Source organism: Vombatus ursinus, unplaced genomic scaffold (genome assembly GCF_900497805.2).
Source record: "Vombatus ursinus unplaced genomic scaffold, bare-nosed wombat genome assembly UNPS02014817.1, whole genome shotgun sequence".
In the NCBI taxonomy this organism is placed as follows: domain Eukaryota; kingdom Metazoa; phylum Chordata; class Mammalia; order Diprotodontia; family Vombatidae; genus Vombatus; species Vombatus ursinus.
This window is the reverse complement of record NW_020954595.1, coordinates 598,209-615,238: the sequence shown is the minus strand read 5'-3', so window position 1 is coordinate 615,238 and position 17,030 is coordinate 598,209. Positions and strand designations below refer to the sequence as shown.

Below are 17,030 nucleotides of genomic sequence, written 5' to 3'. Positions count from 1 at the left end.
CTCTTCAGAATTTCCTTATTATTATCAAGGGCACCAATATCCTCCCAGGCCCCCAGGCCTTCAAATTGGGTGTCTTCCTTTATTCCTCCCTGGAAGTCACCCCATGTACCCAATCTGTGGCCAAGTTTTATTGTTTGAGCCTTCACAACATCCTTCATATACACCCCCTTCTCTCCACTTACAGAACCATCACCCTCGTTCTGGTCCTTACTGTCCCTTCATCGGATGATCACAATAGCTTTCTCATTAACCTCCTAGCCTCAAGGCTCTCTCCACTCTAATCCATCCTCCAGTCAGCTGTCAAGGAGATGTTTCTAAAGATTGGTATGACTATGTCACACTCCCCGTCTTTGATCTCAATGACCTTCATTAGCTCCTATTACCAATAGGCTCAAACAAAAAGTCCTCTGTTTGGTTTTTAATGCCCTTGATATTGGCCCCCTCTTACTTTTCCAGTCTTCATCAATATTATAGATCCACTCTCTCTGCAATCCAGCAGCGATGGTCCTACTTGCCCATCTTTGAACATAGCGTTTCATTTCTCATATCCATGCCTTTGCCCTGACTGTCCCCTCTGCCCCCTTACTTCTGCTTCTTAGTTTCTCTGATTTCTTCCAATACTCAGCTCAGTGGTCACCTTCTGCTGGAGGTGTGTCTTACTCTCCGGGGCTAAGTCTGCTTTGCCCTCTGAGATTACCTCATCTACTCTGTATGTGTTTCGTGTGTCCCCAGGTATTTACATATTGTTTCCTCCTATAGGATGTGAACTTCTCAATAGCAGGGATTGTGTTTTTGTCCATCGTGTCCCTAGCACTTAGTATGGTGCCTGGCACATAGTAAGCACTTACGTGCTTATTGACTCACTGATTACATTTTCATACATGATCTCATTTGACCCTCATACCAAGCCTGTGAGGTAGGTGTTACTATTATCCTCATTTTAAACATGAGGAATCTGGGGCTCCAAGAAGTTAAATAACTTACCCAGGGTCCCACAGCTAGTTCGTGATAAAGGGAGGGTTCAAATTTAGGTCTTCCTGATTCGGAGTCCAATCCTCTGCACCCTACACCATGATGCCTTTCATTTATCTACAAATATGCCTGGTGAAATGGGCTAGCAATTTGGAGGGAAGTGGATTTAGGTACATTTTATGCCATGTATCTTAATGAATTCCAGCTACGATGATACAAATCACAGAATTTATTGTTCTTTATTTGCATTTTTTTTTTTTTTGCTTTCCTATTTCATTTTCAGCTTAGAGTTTTCAAGTTAGCCAAATCCTGGCCAACATTGAATACTCTTATTAAGATTATTGGCCACTCGGTTGGTGCCCTGGGTAACCTCACTCTGGTCCTGGCCATCATTGTCTTCATCTTCTCAGTTGTTGGCATGCAGCTTTTCGGGACTTCCTTCAATGGCACTATTTCACGTCCTAACTCCACGCGATTGCAGCGACGGCGTTGGCATATGGGAGACTTCTTCCACTCTTTCTTGGTTGTTTTCCGCATTCTCTGCGGTGAATGGATTGACAACATGTGGGAGTGTATGCGTGAGTCTCACCATGTGCTGTGCATTCTGGTCTTCTTGATGATCTTGGTGATAGGAAACTTGGTAGTAAGTTTGTTCAGTTTTTCTACTTATTATCAAGTGGGCAATGGCTAACTCATACTCACGGTTTTTTGGAATATTAAGTTAGTGGAATAAATATATAGAAGTTGGAATTAATTTCAACTCCAAAATGTTGACTTCCCAGTCAAATCCAAATACTACAAATCTGATTAATTTTACTAATGAATTTGTTTTTCAATCATGTTTCAACATTGGAAAAGTGATAACTGAAATATATTGGGACTTTATAGCTTGTAAAACAGTTGATCCTTGTGCCTGTACCGTGAAGTAAGTACTACAGATGAGGAAGCTAAGGCTTTGGGCGGCTAAGGGAATTGATTGTGTTCACACACCTAATAGGTATGGGAGCTGGTATTTCGACCTGGGTATCAATGATACTATATCATGTTGCTGCTTATCAAAGTTGTTTCTCTAATAGTAAGATAAACAGTACAAAAGTTACAGCTACATTTTGCTTGGAAATTTTTTTTAAAAAAATCATTACTTTCTTTTTTCAATAATAAAGCATTCATTGTTTTCTCCCAACACAGTCAAAAATAGAACTTATTTGGATTAGAACTCATTTTTGTGTATTACTTTAAAATTATAGAGTGCTTTGCTTCTACAGGATTGAGGTTAATTGAGTAAATTCATTGTCACCCTACTCCATTTAAAGGAGTTAAAGAGTTACCTTCTAACCTTTCTCCTTAACCAGCTTAGAAGCAATTGATGGTACAGTTTAGACTAAGTATGAAGAACTTTGAGTAATTAAGAATCATGCTCCCCAGGAACAGCGCTTTGATTAACTAAGGGACTTTGGTCGTGTCCTGTAGGGCCTATATAAAATGAAGGAGAATTCAGGAGAGATTCTAGTGAGTGATGAAGAGAAAGAATTCTATCTAAGCCTGTTAGGAGCTAATTGGGGGTGGGGGTAAAGAGGCACTAAATCCCAGGCCTTGATAGTCATCTCTGGCCCTCTCCCCAACCCCCACTCCCTTCTACTGGAGAAGGACCTCAAAAATTATAGAGATCTGGAGGACTTCCTAGCTTCCCATTCTTACCCTAGCAGTGTTCCTGGAAAAGTTAATTGTATTTTATGTATTAGGAGTCAAGGAAAGTTTAAACATAGGTTCACAGTTTTACAAACAGTCCCAAAGAAAAAGACTACTCCATACCTAAAAGAAACATCTTTAAGACTCACAAAAAGACTTCAAAGAACTGGGACTTACCCATTTGCCCCAAGAGCCCTCTAAGCTTGAACCCATTCTCCTTAGGACTCAGTATACATGGGTGGGAGAATATGGATTAGACCTTTGGAATAATTTTTTTTGACCAACTGTTTCATTTGTACTGCCATAATAAAACGCCCCTTTCTAAAGGAGAAGTAAATCTGACTAACTGAGAACTGATAAGCATATCAGTGGTGGTATGGGGATGTGTGAACCAAAGCACCACAAAAGGCACATTTTACAGATGAAGAGACTGAGGCAAACAGAGATGAAGTGACTTGGACTGAGGCGTACAGCTATTATATATCTTTGGATACTTACTTTGTAAGGATTTGAACTCAACTTTTCCTAACTCTGAGCCCAGCACTCTACCAAGATACCTAGAGATATTTTGCAAGCGTTTGATGCAAAGAATTTTTTTCTCCAATTGACTCCAATTACATATAAGACTTTGAATTTCATGTTATTGAAATGACCTGTTTTATCTTTTGTGGGCATCTCTGTCCCTTGTTTGATTAAGAATCAATCAGCAAAATAAATAAATAAAAACAAAACAAAAAAGAGCCAACTAGCCATAGCTGCGTAAAGTACCTGATCTCCTTCTCTTGTTTTTGATTTGTTTTATGACCTTTAATATTCAGGTCGTGGATCTAGTTTGAACTCATTGTGATAGGTTGTGTCATATGGTGGTATTGGTTGAAATCCAATTTCTGCCAAACTGTTTCATAGTTTTCCCAGGAATTCTTTTTCAATAAGGAGGTCTTACCTAAGACGTGTGTGTTCTTGCATTTGTCCAACGTTGGTTTATGAGTTCAATGTTTTCTGATTCACCCTTATTTAGTCTGTCCCATTGATCTATCTACCTGCATTTTAACCAATAGCAAATAGTTTATAACTACATTATAATGTAATTTGAGGTCTGAGGCAATATTCCACCTCCTTTCATTCCCACTTTTAAAATTATTTCCCTTGAGATTCTAGATCTTTTGTACTCCCAAATGAATTGTATCATTATTTTGTCTAGTGATATAAAATATATGGGCAGGTAGGTAGCACAGTGCAAGAACTGTTGGGCCTGGAGTCAGGAAGACTTCTCTTCCTGAGTTCAAATTTAACCTCAGACACTTACTAGCTGTGTGACCCTGGGCAAATCACTTAACCCTATTTGCCTCAGTTTCCTCATCTGTAAAATGAGCTGGAGAAGAAAATGGCAAACCACTCCAGTATCTTTGTCAAGAAAACCTCAAATGGTGTCACGAAGCATCAGACATGGCTGAAAAAGGATAAAATATATCCTTGTTAGTTAGATTGGTATAGCATTGAATCTATAGATTAATTTGATAGTATTGTTTTTCTTTACTGGCATAGCTGAGCCATGATCATTTAATATCCTTCTAGATATTTGAGCTCTTTATTTAAAGAGTATTTTCCAAAGGTGTCTGTATTGATGATGAATATAGCTTGGTGGATTAATTTCAAGATTTTTAATGCATTTTGTGTTTATTTTGAATACATTTTAAATTTTTATTTTTTCCTTTTTATTATTTCCACCTGCATTTTATGACTACTATGCGGAAATATAGGGTTGTGTGGGCTTATTTTGTATACTGTTACTTTGCTGAAGCTATTGTCTGAGTTTCTTTGCTGATTCTGTAAGATTTTCTAGTAAACCATCATATAATCAGCAAATGGGGATAGTTTTGTCTCTTCTTTGTCTATCTATTTTCATACATTCATTTTTATTACTTTTTTCAGTTTACAAGCATTTTCTCTCCATGTCACTTCCCTTTTCCCCTCCTAAAAAAGGAAGAAATCCTTTGTAACAGATATTCATAGTCAAGCAAAATGATTCTCACATTGGTCATGTCCAAAAAATGTATGTCTTATTTTGTACCCTGAGTCCATCACCTCTCCGTAAGGAGGTAAGGAGCACGATACATCTTTAGTCCTCTGGGATTGTGATCTATCATTGCATTGATCTGACTTGTCAATATTTCAAAATGGTTTTTTCCTTTTAATGTTGTTGTTCTTCTGGTTCAGCCCACTTCATTCTGTGTCAGTTCATGGACACTGTACCCATTTGCTTGGAACTGTCAATTTCATCATTTATGATGGCACAATAATATTAAATCGCATGACTGTGCCATAATGTGTTCAGTCATTACCCAAATAATGAGCATCCTCTTAGAGTCCAGTTCTTTGCCATCACAAAAAGACTTGCTGTGAATATTTTTGTACATAGGGACCCTTTTCCTCTTTGATCCCATTGGAGAATAGTTTGCCAGTCTTTGTGCCTTTAACTTCTTTCTCAGGTTTTATTAATCTCACTAGCATTTCCTTAATTATAATTTCTATTCAATAATGGTGCTGGTCTATAGTTCTCTTTCTTTGTTTTATTTTTCTGTGTTTTGAATGTTAAAATCATATTTTTCCCAAAGGAGTTCAGTAGAATGCTTTCTTTTTTATTTTTTGAGAAAAATTTGTATAATAGCATTGGTAATCTTCTTTAAAATTTGATAGAATTTTCCAGTAAAATTTCCAGATCAAGGTACAAGGGGATACTATATCTCTGTTAAATAGATAGTGAGGTAGAGCAAATGCAGTGGGTTTCCCCCTGAGTTGAGAATTTGCCTGTAACTACAGAATGGTAGATCGACATCTTGGCCAGGAATGAAATTGACGACACCTCCTCCTTTTCTGTGGATGTGACACCAGAAACATTATTCGTGGAATAGTAGAAAGAACACCAAGAGTTAGGATGCCTGGCTGCAAGGTTTCCCTCTATCATTTACTGTGTGACCCTTCTAGGACCTCTGTTTTCTCACCTCTTTGATATGAGGTTTAGAAGAATTGACCTAATTTCTCTGATTTTTATTGTGACCCTGCTTATTTTCCCCATAGGGTATAAATGGATATATATATTATCTAAATGGATATAGATATACACACATAAATGGATATATAAATGGTATAAATATGTTTAGAGAAAAGAAAAGAATGCTTAGGAAGGGATAGAGGGCCAGCTGTTTGCTGCCTTTGTGACCCTTGGGGAAGATTGTCCTGGAAAGTCCTTCAGGGTTGTCCCTCAGCCACGTGGAGCCCCACCCAGGTGACCTTTCTCTCATTATTCCCCAGGTACTCAATCTTTTCATCGCCCTGCTGCTCAACTCCTTCAGCAAAGAGGAAAGAGGAGGGAATGGAACAGGAGAGGTGAGGAAGACCAAGCTACAACTTGCTTTTGACAGGTTCCGCCGGGCTTTTCATTTTGTGAAACGTGCCATCTGGAAGTTTTGTAGCAGTCCTTTCAAGAAGCAAAGGTTTAGAAAGCCAAAGGATGTGTCCAAAAAGCAAAAGACTCAGAATAAAGACATTATTCCACTGGAGTCAGGAGTAAACCGAGAGCAAGCAAACCATGAAAAATTTTGCCCTCAGGATGAGACCAGTCCCCCTGGGTTCACAGGCCTGGGCTGTACACAGGAGAATTTGAATGCTAGGCATCCTTCATTTGTTAAAGCCCCACTTGCTGAAGGAGAAGAAGATGAAGATACTGAATCTCTAGATGAAGATGAGTCCCAGGATTTCATGGAAACAGAGTTTTGTAAACAGGTATGAAAGCTTGAATTTGGTATAATGACAATAAAAAGTTGTCTTTTTTGTTGTTGATTTAATCAATTTTATCTAATTTTATTTTTCAATTAATAAGCATTTTTCTTTTCTTCCCACACCCCAGCTAAAAAAAAGGAAAACAAAATTCTCATAACAAATTTTTGCAAATGATTAAAAATATAATTCTACACCTTGGATCCATCACCTCTCTGTCATGAGTTAGGTAGCATACGTCATCACCAGTCCTCTGGAATCATGGCTGGTCATCCCGGTGATGACATACCTTATGCAAAAAAAGTCAGTTATTAACCATGTGTCCAGCTCTGTGCTAGACCTTGCGGGGCTAGGTGTGGGTGGGAGGAAAAGAGTATATTACATGATCCCTTCCCTTCAAAGAGCTCATGACTCAGCTATCAATACACAAGATATGTGTGAAGTCTGAAATTTTGGGAATGCTACCAAATATATAAGATTAGGGGATCCTACAATCTCAGAGTTTGAAGGGACTTCAGGTCATGTGACGAACGATAAGGCCTCTTTTTTTCTGGATGGTGGTGACCATGGTCACTGCCAAATAGTCCCATAGAAAACATAACCAAACATTTGATATTAGAAGCTTCTTATTCAAAATATTAAAAGTTCTTTCATTTAATAAATGTCTATTATGTGAAAGGAACTATGTGAGAGCTTAAACAACAAATGTGGAGATCAGATTTCCAGAGATTTATTAGAGATTTCCCACCTCAAACACAAACTCTATGCATGACTGTGGGCAAATCTTCTCATATCCCTTATGTCCCAGGACACTCTCTCAGATCTGAAATCATAGAGCAGGCACTGATTTGTCCTCGTAGTGTGCATGGATTCAAGCCCCGATCACATTCCAAGAGTTTATAGGTACAAAATTTTGTTGATCTAACATTCATGTGTATCCAGCATACATATGCATACATTTCTGTGATTAGGTGAGGTGAGTTCATCTGGGAGTGATGTCCTAATTTAACTTCCACAAAATCCCCTTTGCATTGGGTCCTTTTCTACAGACAAACTGCTCTGGGTGTTATTCAGGTCTTTTTGATGTTATGCTGCCACTAATTCCTCCTTGCCCACTGTGGGGTCATCATCTTCTTTACTTTTTAAGAATTTTTTTTTATTGATACCTTTTATTTTTTCACATTATAATCATTTCACTCTTCCCCCCTCCCCCACAGCTGAATCCTCTTTTGTGGAAGAGGGGAATAATTAAGCAAAAACATCCTCTGTTTTAATTGCATCTGAAAATGTCCATAATAATCTATCCTAGCACCTACTCTCTACTCCTCACCACACCCCCACATGCCCCCACTGTGGGGGGCAGCTAGGTCTCATTTCCTGTTCTCTGGAATCTTCAGTGGTTTGCCACTTATTCAGAGCTTGATTTTGTCTTAGTGATATTTGCATTCTTTGCGTATATTATTCTCTTAATTTTGATTATTTTGCTATTGGTTAATATAAATCTTTCCAGATTTCTCATATTAATAATTTCTTACTAAACAATAATATTACATCATATTCTTATATCATAGTCCCTTCAGCTTTTCCCCTATTGATGAAGACCCACCTTATGTTCAGTTTTTTGCTCCCCAAAGATGGTTGCTATAAATATTCAGGCATCTGTTAGACCTCTGTTCTTGTATTTGAATGCCAGCCAGTGGAATCATTGGGTAAAGGGTGAATGACTAACGGCTTAGTCACTTTTCTTGCATAATTCCAAACTGATGTCCAAAGTGGTCCAGCTCCATCAAAAGTCTATTGAGGTGCCCGCCTTCGCATAGCCTCCTTAACATTGAGCGTTTTGATTTTTTGTCATCTTTGCCAATTTCCAGGGTATGAGATTCAATCTCAGAGTGTTTTAAATTTAAGTTTCTTCTGTTATCAGTGATCTGGAGAGGAGTGTGTCTGTAGAGTTTTGAGACCAAGGAAAGGAAGTAGAGGGATATCAAGTTATTAAAAAATGAGATTTGATTATAAAGGGTTTAACAGAGGAGCTCAGGGATGAGGTGTAAATACCCAGAAGTAGTCAAACAAAAATAAGACGGAAAATTTCAACCAGGAAAGAGAACAGGAAGAATTCTGCTATGGCTTGCATTGAGTGCAATATCATATGCAAAGTTTGTTTTTCTGGCAGTTAAATGTCTGATATAACATAGTTAGACAAATTCATAACTGGTTGGATGCCTACACCTAAAGAGTGGGTACTTGTGGTTCAATGTCAGCTTGGCAGGACGTGTCCCAGAGATTACCTGTGCTTGACTCTGGTCTCTTTAATAGTTTTTTTTAGAAATCAGTGATTTGAACTAAAGCATAGAGAAAATGCTTGTTAAATTTGCATGTGACACAAAGTTGGGAGGGCTAACACACAAAATGACAAAGCGAAAATCCTGAAAGGTCTTAACAGGCTAGAACCTTGGACTGAATCTAATAAGGTGAAATTCAGCAGGGATAAATGTAAATTTCTACACATAGGTTCAAAAAATCACCTTCACAGGTGTAAGACAAAGAAGACATGGTTAGCAATTTACATGAAAAAAGATCTGTAAACTAAATAGGAATGAGCAGAGTGATGCAGCAACCAAAAAAGCCAACCTGAGCTTGACCTCTATTTAGAGAAGCATGAGGAAGAGAATGATCTCACTGCACTCTGCCCGGTCTGACCTCGTTTGGAGATTTGTATGCAATTCTGGGTGTAAAGACTTTGATAAGCTAGAGCGTCCAGAAGAAGGCATCCAGGTGGGAAAAGGACCTTGCATCCATGAAATATGAGGAATGATTGGAGGAACTAGGGATGGACAGTCTAGAAAAGAGAAGGCTCCAGGGGCATATGTTAGCTGTCTTTAAGTAGCTGGAGGGCTGCCATGTGTAATCAATCGATTAACAAGAATTCATTAAGCATTTAATATTCAATGGGCATTGTATTAAGTGCCAAGGATACAAAAAAAAGGCAAAAAAGTCCTTGTTTTTAAGGAACTTATATTCTGATGAGAGGAGCCAACATATAAATAAATAGGTACACATAGGGTGCATCAAGAGTAGATAGATGGACTGTAACTTTAGAGGGGAAGACTATAGCACAGAGGTTCTTAACCTGGCGTCCATGAACCTGGGTCCAGGGTCTAGGATGCTGGGATTGTATGCTTATTAATATTTTTATGACCATATGTCAATATAATTAGTTTCCCATCTTCATCAGATGCCAAAGGTGTCCATGACCCTCCTCCCCCAAAGGTTAAGAAGCCCTACTCTAGCAGCTGGGGCACCAGGAAAGGTCTGAAGAAGGTGGGGTTGGAGCTGGGGCTTAAAGGTAGCCATGGATTTGGAGAGTCAAAGGGGAGGAGGGAGAGCATCTGGGAATTTCTTTCTCTTTGCACTCTGAGTTTTGCACTGGAAATGACAGAACAAAAAGGATGAATGAAAAAACATTGCAGTGTCTACTGTGTGCCAGGCACTAGGTTAGGCAGTACGGATCCAGATTCAAACATGAGACCAGCCCTGCCTTCGATGAGCCCTCAATGAGTGGGGAGAGACAACATAGGAGTAGTGGCCAGGGAAGGGAATTTGGGCTGGAGGAGTCACAACAATGGTGAGTGCAGGGAGCTGATTGCCATGTCTTTCCAGAAGCAATGTTAGCATGGAGTTGATTGCTGACCCCAGAGCAGGAGGTGAAAGCTGGGTGTGGGGTTGGAGAGGAGGGGGTTACACAGTTGGTGGCAGGGCTGATGGTTAGCTGTCCATGGTGGGTGAATGTGAAGCATGGTCAGGGGCCAGCTCCGTATAGCGAATTATGTGAGTTTGCATTCATTCATCAATCAGGACAGCTCAGAGCTGGTGTCAGACTTTCAAGCTGAGGGAGGGGAGTGTGATCTTTGGAGCTGTGGTATGGAGGCTGCTGTTACAGAGGGGGAAAATGAGGCAGAGACAAAGAAAAAAAGCAGGGAGTTGATATCCAAGATAAGTAAAGGATACTTAGACAGCCTGGGGCAGAGAGATTTCCAAGGAACTAGAAAGAGGGAGGAGGGAACAGGGTGTGGGTTTGGTTTTCTGGCAAGCTCAGTGTCAGGTCCTTGGTACAGCCTTGTTGTCCATGGTACAGTGGGCTTTGGGGGAAGAATACTGAGTGAACTCGGGGTGGGCATCAATTTGGGTTTTTTAACCACTGTTTTCTTGGATTCTGGTTGTTGTGGACCATGGAGAAAACTGGAGTTGCTTTATCTTTGGCACATAAATTCTGCTATGGAGTGGTTAAAGAGGTCATGGGGATCAGAGAAAATGTCTAGTCTTCCGTCTTGTTGGTCATATGACTCAGACATTTACTCCTTTAGTTACAATATTTTTTTCCCAGTTACTGATTTAGATTACAGACAGAAAGATTTTTTGAAGTTACAGAATCCAATTTTGGACAGAACAAATACATCTAACAGGATTATAGTGCTCAAAGATTTAGTTTTGGGAGGGGATTTAGACTAATCTAAGCCTCTCACTTTACAGATGAGCAAACTGACACTCAAGAAGGGAAAAATCACTTGCTCAAGTTCTCTCTCTCTCTCTCTCTCTCTCTCACACACACACACACACTCTCTCTCTCTCTCTCTCACACACACACACAGAGTAACAAATCCTGGATTCACTCCTAAGTTCTTTGACTCTTAAAGTGAGTTCTTTTTCCTCTTCATCTCATCTTCTCTCTTCTGTTCCACATTGCCTCTTGATTTGTTTCATGATAAATAAGATGTCCAAAAAAAAATTTGACTTGTTTGGACATTTTTGTGGCAGGAAGAAAAGGAGTGTATGAGCCCGGGAGCCATGAGTGGAGAGGTTGATGTATTTTCTGAAGATGGCACTGAATGGGCAGCACAAAAATTGAAAGAGGTAATTCTATCAGCTGAGCATCCCAAAGGTAAAGTCTGTGGACAACCCCCATGTACTGACTTTGCTCAGATCGTCTCTTGAGAAGCCAGAATGGGAACACTTTGGGGGTAATGCAGGCCAGCCGGCACAACAGGAAGAGGAAGACCTTTTGAAGAATCTAAATTTCTGTTTCTTTTATGATTGAAGCACCCAGACTTTGGTGGCTGACCTTTCCCTGCTTTGGCCATCGGAGTAGCTTTTCTTTCCATGTTCTCAAGGGGCAGAAGCAGTACTCTCTAATGTGTAGCTCTGTTATTCAGGAGTAGCATGATATATTGAAAAGAGTATTGGGTTTGGATTCTGAGCACCTGAGTTCAAATCCTGCCATTTACTAGCTATGTGACCTTGGATAAGTCAGTCACCTTCTCAGGGCTTCAATTTCTTTATCTGTCAAATGAGGGGATGGATTCATCTCTAAGGTCTCTTCCAGTCCGAATAGTCTATGAGTTTACGGGAAGGGGACCTCTCCTTCTAATGCCTGACCTAGAATGTAAGGAGGTGAAGAGAATAGGTAAAAAGAGGCACAGTATTGAAACTGGATGGTTTATGGTGATTTGGGCCCTTTGTTGGAGATAAAGAGACTAGGTTTGCCCTTCTACAGTATGTGACAATAATAAAGGACATTTATATTGTATTGTAACATTCGCCAAAGTGCTTTTCATTTATCAGCTTGTTTGGGTCTTACAAAAACTCCTGATCCCATTAGTGCCCAGGGATTCAGTTACTCTCTTTATTCTGATGTTTCCCAGATCTGCTTCTCTGGCCCCAACCTCTCTCTTAACCTCTAGACTCACATCACCAGCTTCCTATTAGACATCTCAAGCTGGATGTCCTCCAGATACCTTAAACTCAACAAGTACCCATCTGAACTCATTCTTTCCCTCCAAAATATACCCCACTCCCAAATTTCCCCTTCATTGTTTTAACATTTTTATTTTATTTTTAATTTATGGAATAAAACATGCATTGCCATCTTCCCAGGCACCCAGGCTCACAACCCAGGTGCCATCCCTGATTCCACTCTCTCTTATTCCTCATCTCCATTGTTGCCAGGTCCTTCCTCATATCCCCTGCATGCTGTCTTCTCTCCTCTGATGTTGCCACCACCCTGACATGGTCCCTCTTCAGCCAATGCCTGGACTATTGCAATAACTGATGGTTGGTTTGCCTGCCTCAAAAATCTCCGCACTGCTCGGTCTATCCTCCATTCAGCTGCTAAATTCATCTTCCTAAATTGAAGACTTGATCATGTAACCCATCAACCTACTCTATGCAGTCACTCTCCCACTCAATACATTCCTCTCACCTCTAGAATCAAATACAAAATTCTTTGGCATTCAAATCCCTTCATAACCTGCCCCTCCCCTTTCCAGTTTTTTGACACCTTACACCTCACTACATATTCTACAATCCAATGATGCTGGCCTCCTTGTGTTCCTTGAACAAGACCCTCCATCTCCAGACTTCGGGCATTTTCTCTGGTTGTCCCCCATGCCTGGAAGGCTGTCTCTTTTTCTCTCCATATCCTGGCTACCCTGGCTTCCTTGCTCGGAGCTAAAATCCAAACTTCCGTAGGAAGCCTTTCCCAATGCTTCTTAACTCTAGTGCCTCCCCTCTTTGGCTTATTTTCTCTTTATCCTGTATATAGCTTGCTTCTGCAGAGTTATTTGGACAAAACTGGTGGCTCAGTGGATAAAGCGCTGGGCCTGGGGTAAGGGAGACTAAAGTGGAGGGAGAGCTGGTGCGTGACTTTTTGTTTGCGGATGACTGTGCACTCAATGCAGCGTCAGAGGCTGAGACGCAAGAGAGTATGGATTGAGTCTCTGCTGCTTGTGTTCATTTTGACCTGACAATTAGCACCAGGAAAATAGATGTTCCCCCCTAGCCAGCTCCATACCATAGCAAATGGAGACATTTTGAATGCTGTGGATGAGTTCATTTATCTTGGCAGTATACCTTCCAGGGATGTACACACTGGTGATGAGGTTGATGCATTCATTACCAGAGCTAGCTCAGTGTTTGGGAGGCTCTGAAGGAAAGTGTGAGAAAAGAGGCTGCCTACCAAACTGAAGGTCTACAGAACCATGGTGCTGGCTGATCTAATTGTTGTATGCCTGTGAAACCTAGACAGTAGACCAGCACTGTGCCAGGAAATGGAATCACTTCCATTTGAACTATCTTAGGAAGATTTTGAACGTCGTCTGGCAAGATAAAATACCAGACACTGAGGTCCTTTCTCAAGCTGAACTGCCAAGCATTCACACTCTACTGCAGAAAGCCCACCTCTAATGGTGGCCTTGTTTCAATGCCAAATCTATGCTTGCCTAAAAGACAATTTTACAGAGAACTTACACAAGGCAAGCGCTCACATGGTAGTCAGAAGAAATGACACAAGGACACTCTTGAGGTCTCTCTGAAGAACTTCAGAATCCATTTGTGACATGGGAGACCCTAGCAAAGGACAGCTTAGCATGGCATGCCCTCATCAAAGAAGGTACTGTGCTCTATGAGCAAAGTGGAATTACAGTAGCTCAAAAGAAACATAGAGGCACAAATTTAGAGACATCTCCACTCCAAATGTTCACACGAACTATTTGTGCCCGACCTGTGGTCATATTGGTCTGATCAGCTGTAGTCAGACACACTGTGCATTCATCCCAACATAGTGATGCCATTTTGGTCCTCTTCGAGGACCAAACAACAGATATGACTTATTCCTGTTTACAGATGAGGAAACTGGGCTCAGAAAGGCTAAAAGACTTGTCCATGGTCTCATAGCTAGTAAGAGTTAGAAGCAGAATTTGAACTCAGGTTATCATGGCTTCAGTCTACCATTCTATTCATTTGATCACACTGTTTCTCTCATCAAGTCCTTTTAGGATATATAGCTAATGGTGTGGGGTGGGGCACAACGGGGTGGGAGAATTATATTTTTGAAAAACTTTTATCTTTTATTCCCAGAGAGAAGCTAATGAGTTCTTTCTGGGAGTTAGGGCTGTTCTTGGCCCTGGACAAAAATTACAGACTACTTGGTTCTTGCCTGGTACTTTTCTAGGCCTTCAGAAGGTCTTCTAGGAAACTAAACATTTGTCTTGCCTCATACCTGATCATTGGAGCTAGCTGGTTATCTAATCAGCTGCAGCTGGGAGGAGGCTGTTACTTAATGGTTTTTCCTTTTTTTTGTGCTTCTTTATAGAAGTTTGACGTGATCAGCTATCTATCTAATTGCAGCACCATCGATCTGAAGGATCTCAATTTGTTGATTCCTGAAATGGTTCCTGAAAAGGGGCCCGAGAGATGTTTGCCCAAAGGTAAAGGGTAGCTTTATGGAGTTTGGGTTACATGAACCTTCCCCCTGAAGTCTGTATGTGAGCCCTTTAAATGAGGGAGTTCCTCAAAGTTTTGTACTAGCTCTTCCTCCCTCTCTTCTTCTTCCCCCTCTTCCTCCCCTTCTCCTCCTCCTCTTCTTCTTCTCTTTCTCTCTCTTTTCCTTTCTCACTCTCTCCTCTCTCTCTCCTTCTCTCTCTCTCTCTCTTTCTGTCTCTGTCTCCCTTTCTCCGTCTGTCTGTATGTCTGTCTCTCCAATCTCATCAGCTCCCATGGATTTAACTATCACCTCCATGCAGATGATTCCCAGATTTCTATATATACCTCCGATTTCTCCTTTGAGCTGTGGCCTCATGCCTATTGGACATTTCAAATTGGATATCCAAGACACATCTTAAACTCAAATTCAAAATAAAACTTAGTATCTCTTCCCCAAACCCTCCCCTCTTTCAAACTTCCCTATTTCTGTTGAAGGTCCCACCATCCTTCTGGTCTCCAAGATTTTCAACTTTGATGTTATCCTCAGTTCTTCACTGGCTCTCTAGCACATCCAGTCAGTTGTCAAAGCATAGTATTTCTCTTTCCACAGCCCCTACAACATCTCCCATATCTGACCTATTTTTTCCACTTACACAACTATCGTCTTAGTTCAGGCCATCATCACCTTTCACCTAGCTTTTTTTGGACTTTTATTTTTTTTTCAATGAACAAAAATCTATTTTCTCTTCCTTCTACCTCCCTCTTCCTTCATTGGAAGAAAAAATAAAAACTTTTAAAACAAATGTACATAATCTTACAAAATAAATTCCTACATTGCTCGAGTTCAAAAACTTAATGTCTCATGTTTAATATTGAGTCTGCCACCTCTCTGTCAGGAGTTGAGTAGAATGCTTCATTGGTCCTCTGGAATCCTGGTTCGTCATTACATTGATCAAAGTTCTTATGTCTTTCAAAAATGTTTGCCTTTAGAGAGTTATTGTTTTCTTAGTTCTGTTCATTTCTTTCTCCACCAGTTCATGTCTCCCTTGGTGTCTCTGAAACTTACCCATTTCATAATGTAATATATTTTTCTAAAATATTAATATATCATAGTTTCTTTAGCCATCCTCCCAGTCGATGGGCATCCCCTTAATTATCAGTTGTTTGCTACCACAAAAAGAGCTCCTATGAATATTTTTACACATATGGGTCTTTTCCCCTTTCCTTTTATCTCTTTGGAATATGGGCCTAGTAATGGTATTGCTGAGTCAAAGTAGCATTTTGGGGCATAATTCCAAATTGTTTTCCAGATTGGCTGGACCAGTTTACGGCTCCACTGACAATGTATTAATATTCCTGTCACCCACTCAACATTTGTCATTTTACTTTTTTGTCAACTTTGCCAATCTGATGGGTGTGAGGTAGAAACTTAGAGTTGTTTTAATTTGCCCTTCTATAACTATTAGTGACTTAAAGCATCTTTCCCCATATGGTTATCAATAGCTTATGTTTCTTCCACTGAAAATGGCCTCTCTTATTCCTGGCTCATTCATTGATTGGTTATAGGCTCTAGTTTTTATGAATCTGAATAAATTCCTTGTGTATTTTGGAAATTAGACCCTTACCAGAGAAACTGCTTCAAAGATTTTTTCTCTCCAATTATCTGCTTTCCTTCTAATTTTATTGGTTTTGTTTATGCAAAAGTTTTTTTAATTTTCATAAGCAAAATTGTCAATTTTATCATCTACAATCCTCTCTATCCCTTTTTTGGTCGTGAACTCTTCTTCAGTCCATAGATCTGAAAGGTCACTTCGTTTATGTTGTCACCCATTATGTCTCAGTCATATGCCATTTTTGAACCTATCTTAATATACTGTGTGTGTTGGCCTACATCTAATTTCTGCCAGATTGAATTCTAGTTTTTCCAGAAGTTTTTGTCAAGTTGCCCTAGTTGCTGGGTCCAGCAACTTACCCTAGCTGCTGGAGTCTTTTTAAAAAAAATTAATATTTTATTTTTTCCCCAATTACATGTAAAAACAAATTTTAACATTTGCTTTTTAAAATTTTGAATTCCAAATTCTCTCCTTCCTTTTCTCCCCTCTCCCTTCAGTAAGAAAGCAAACAATTTAATATGGGTTATATATGTGCAGTCGTGCAAAACATATTTCCATATTAGTCATGTTGTAAAAAAAAACATAGACAAAAGTACCTAAGAAAAATAAAGTTTTTTAAAAGTGTTCTTTGATTTGCATTCAGACTCCACCAATTCTTTCTCTGGAAACGGATAGCATTTTTCATCATAAGTCCTTCAGAATTGTCTTGGATCATTGTATTGC

The 17,030-nt window shown here is 39.9% G+C and overlaps 1 protein-coding gene across 1 annotated transcript in view; it reads left to right on the top strand.

The window, feature by feature from the left end:
- Positions 1–17,030, top strand: part of SCN11A (sodium voltage-gated channel alpha subunit 11) — a 127,871-nt gene that overhangs the window by 56,108 nt on the left and 54,733 nt on the right. The window contains exons 15-18 of the mRNA XM_027835817.1: positions 1,256–1,615; positions 5,974–6,444; positions 11,254–11,349; positions 14,585–14,699. Coding sequence (XP_027691618.1) covers positions 1,256–1,615; positions 5,974–6,444; positions 11,254–11,349; positions 14,585–14,699 — 1,042 coding nt within the window. The remainder of the gene's footprint in view (positions 1–1,255; positions 1,616–5,973; positions 6,445–11,253; positions 11,350–14,584; positions 14,700–17,030) is intronic.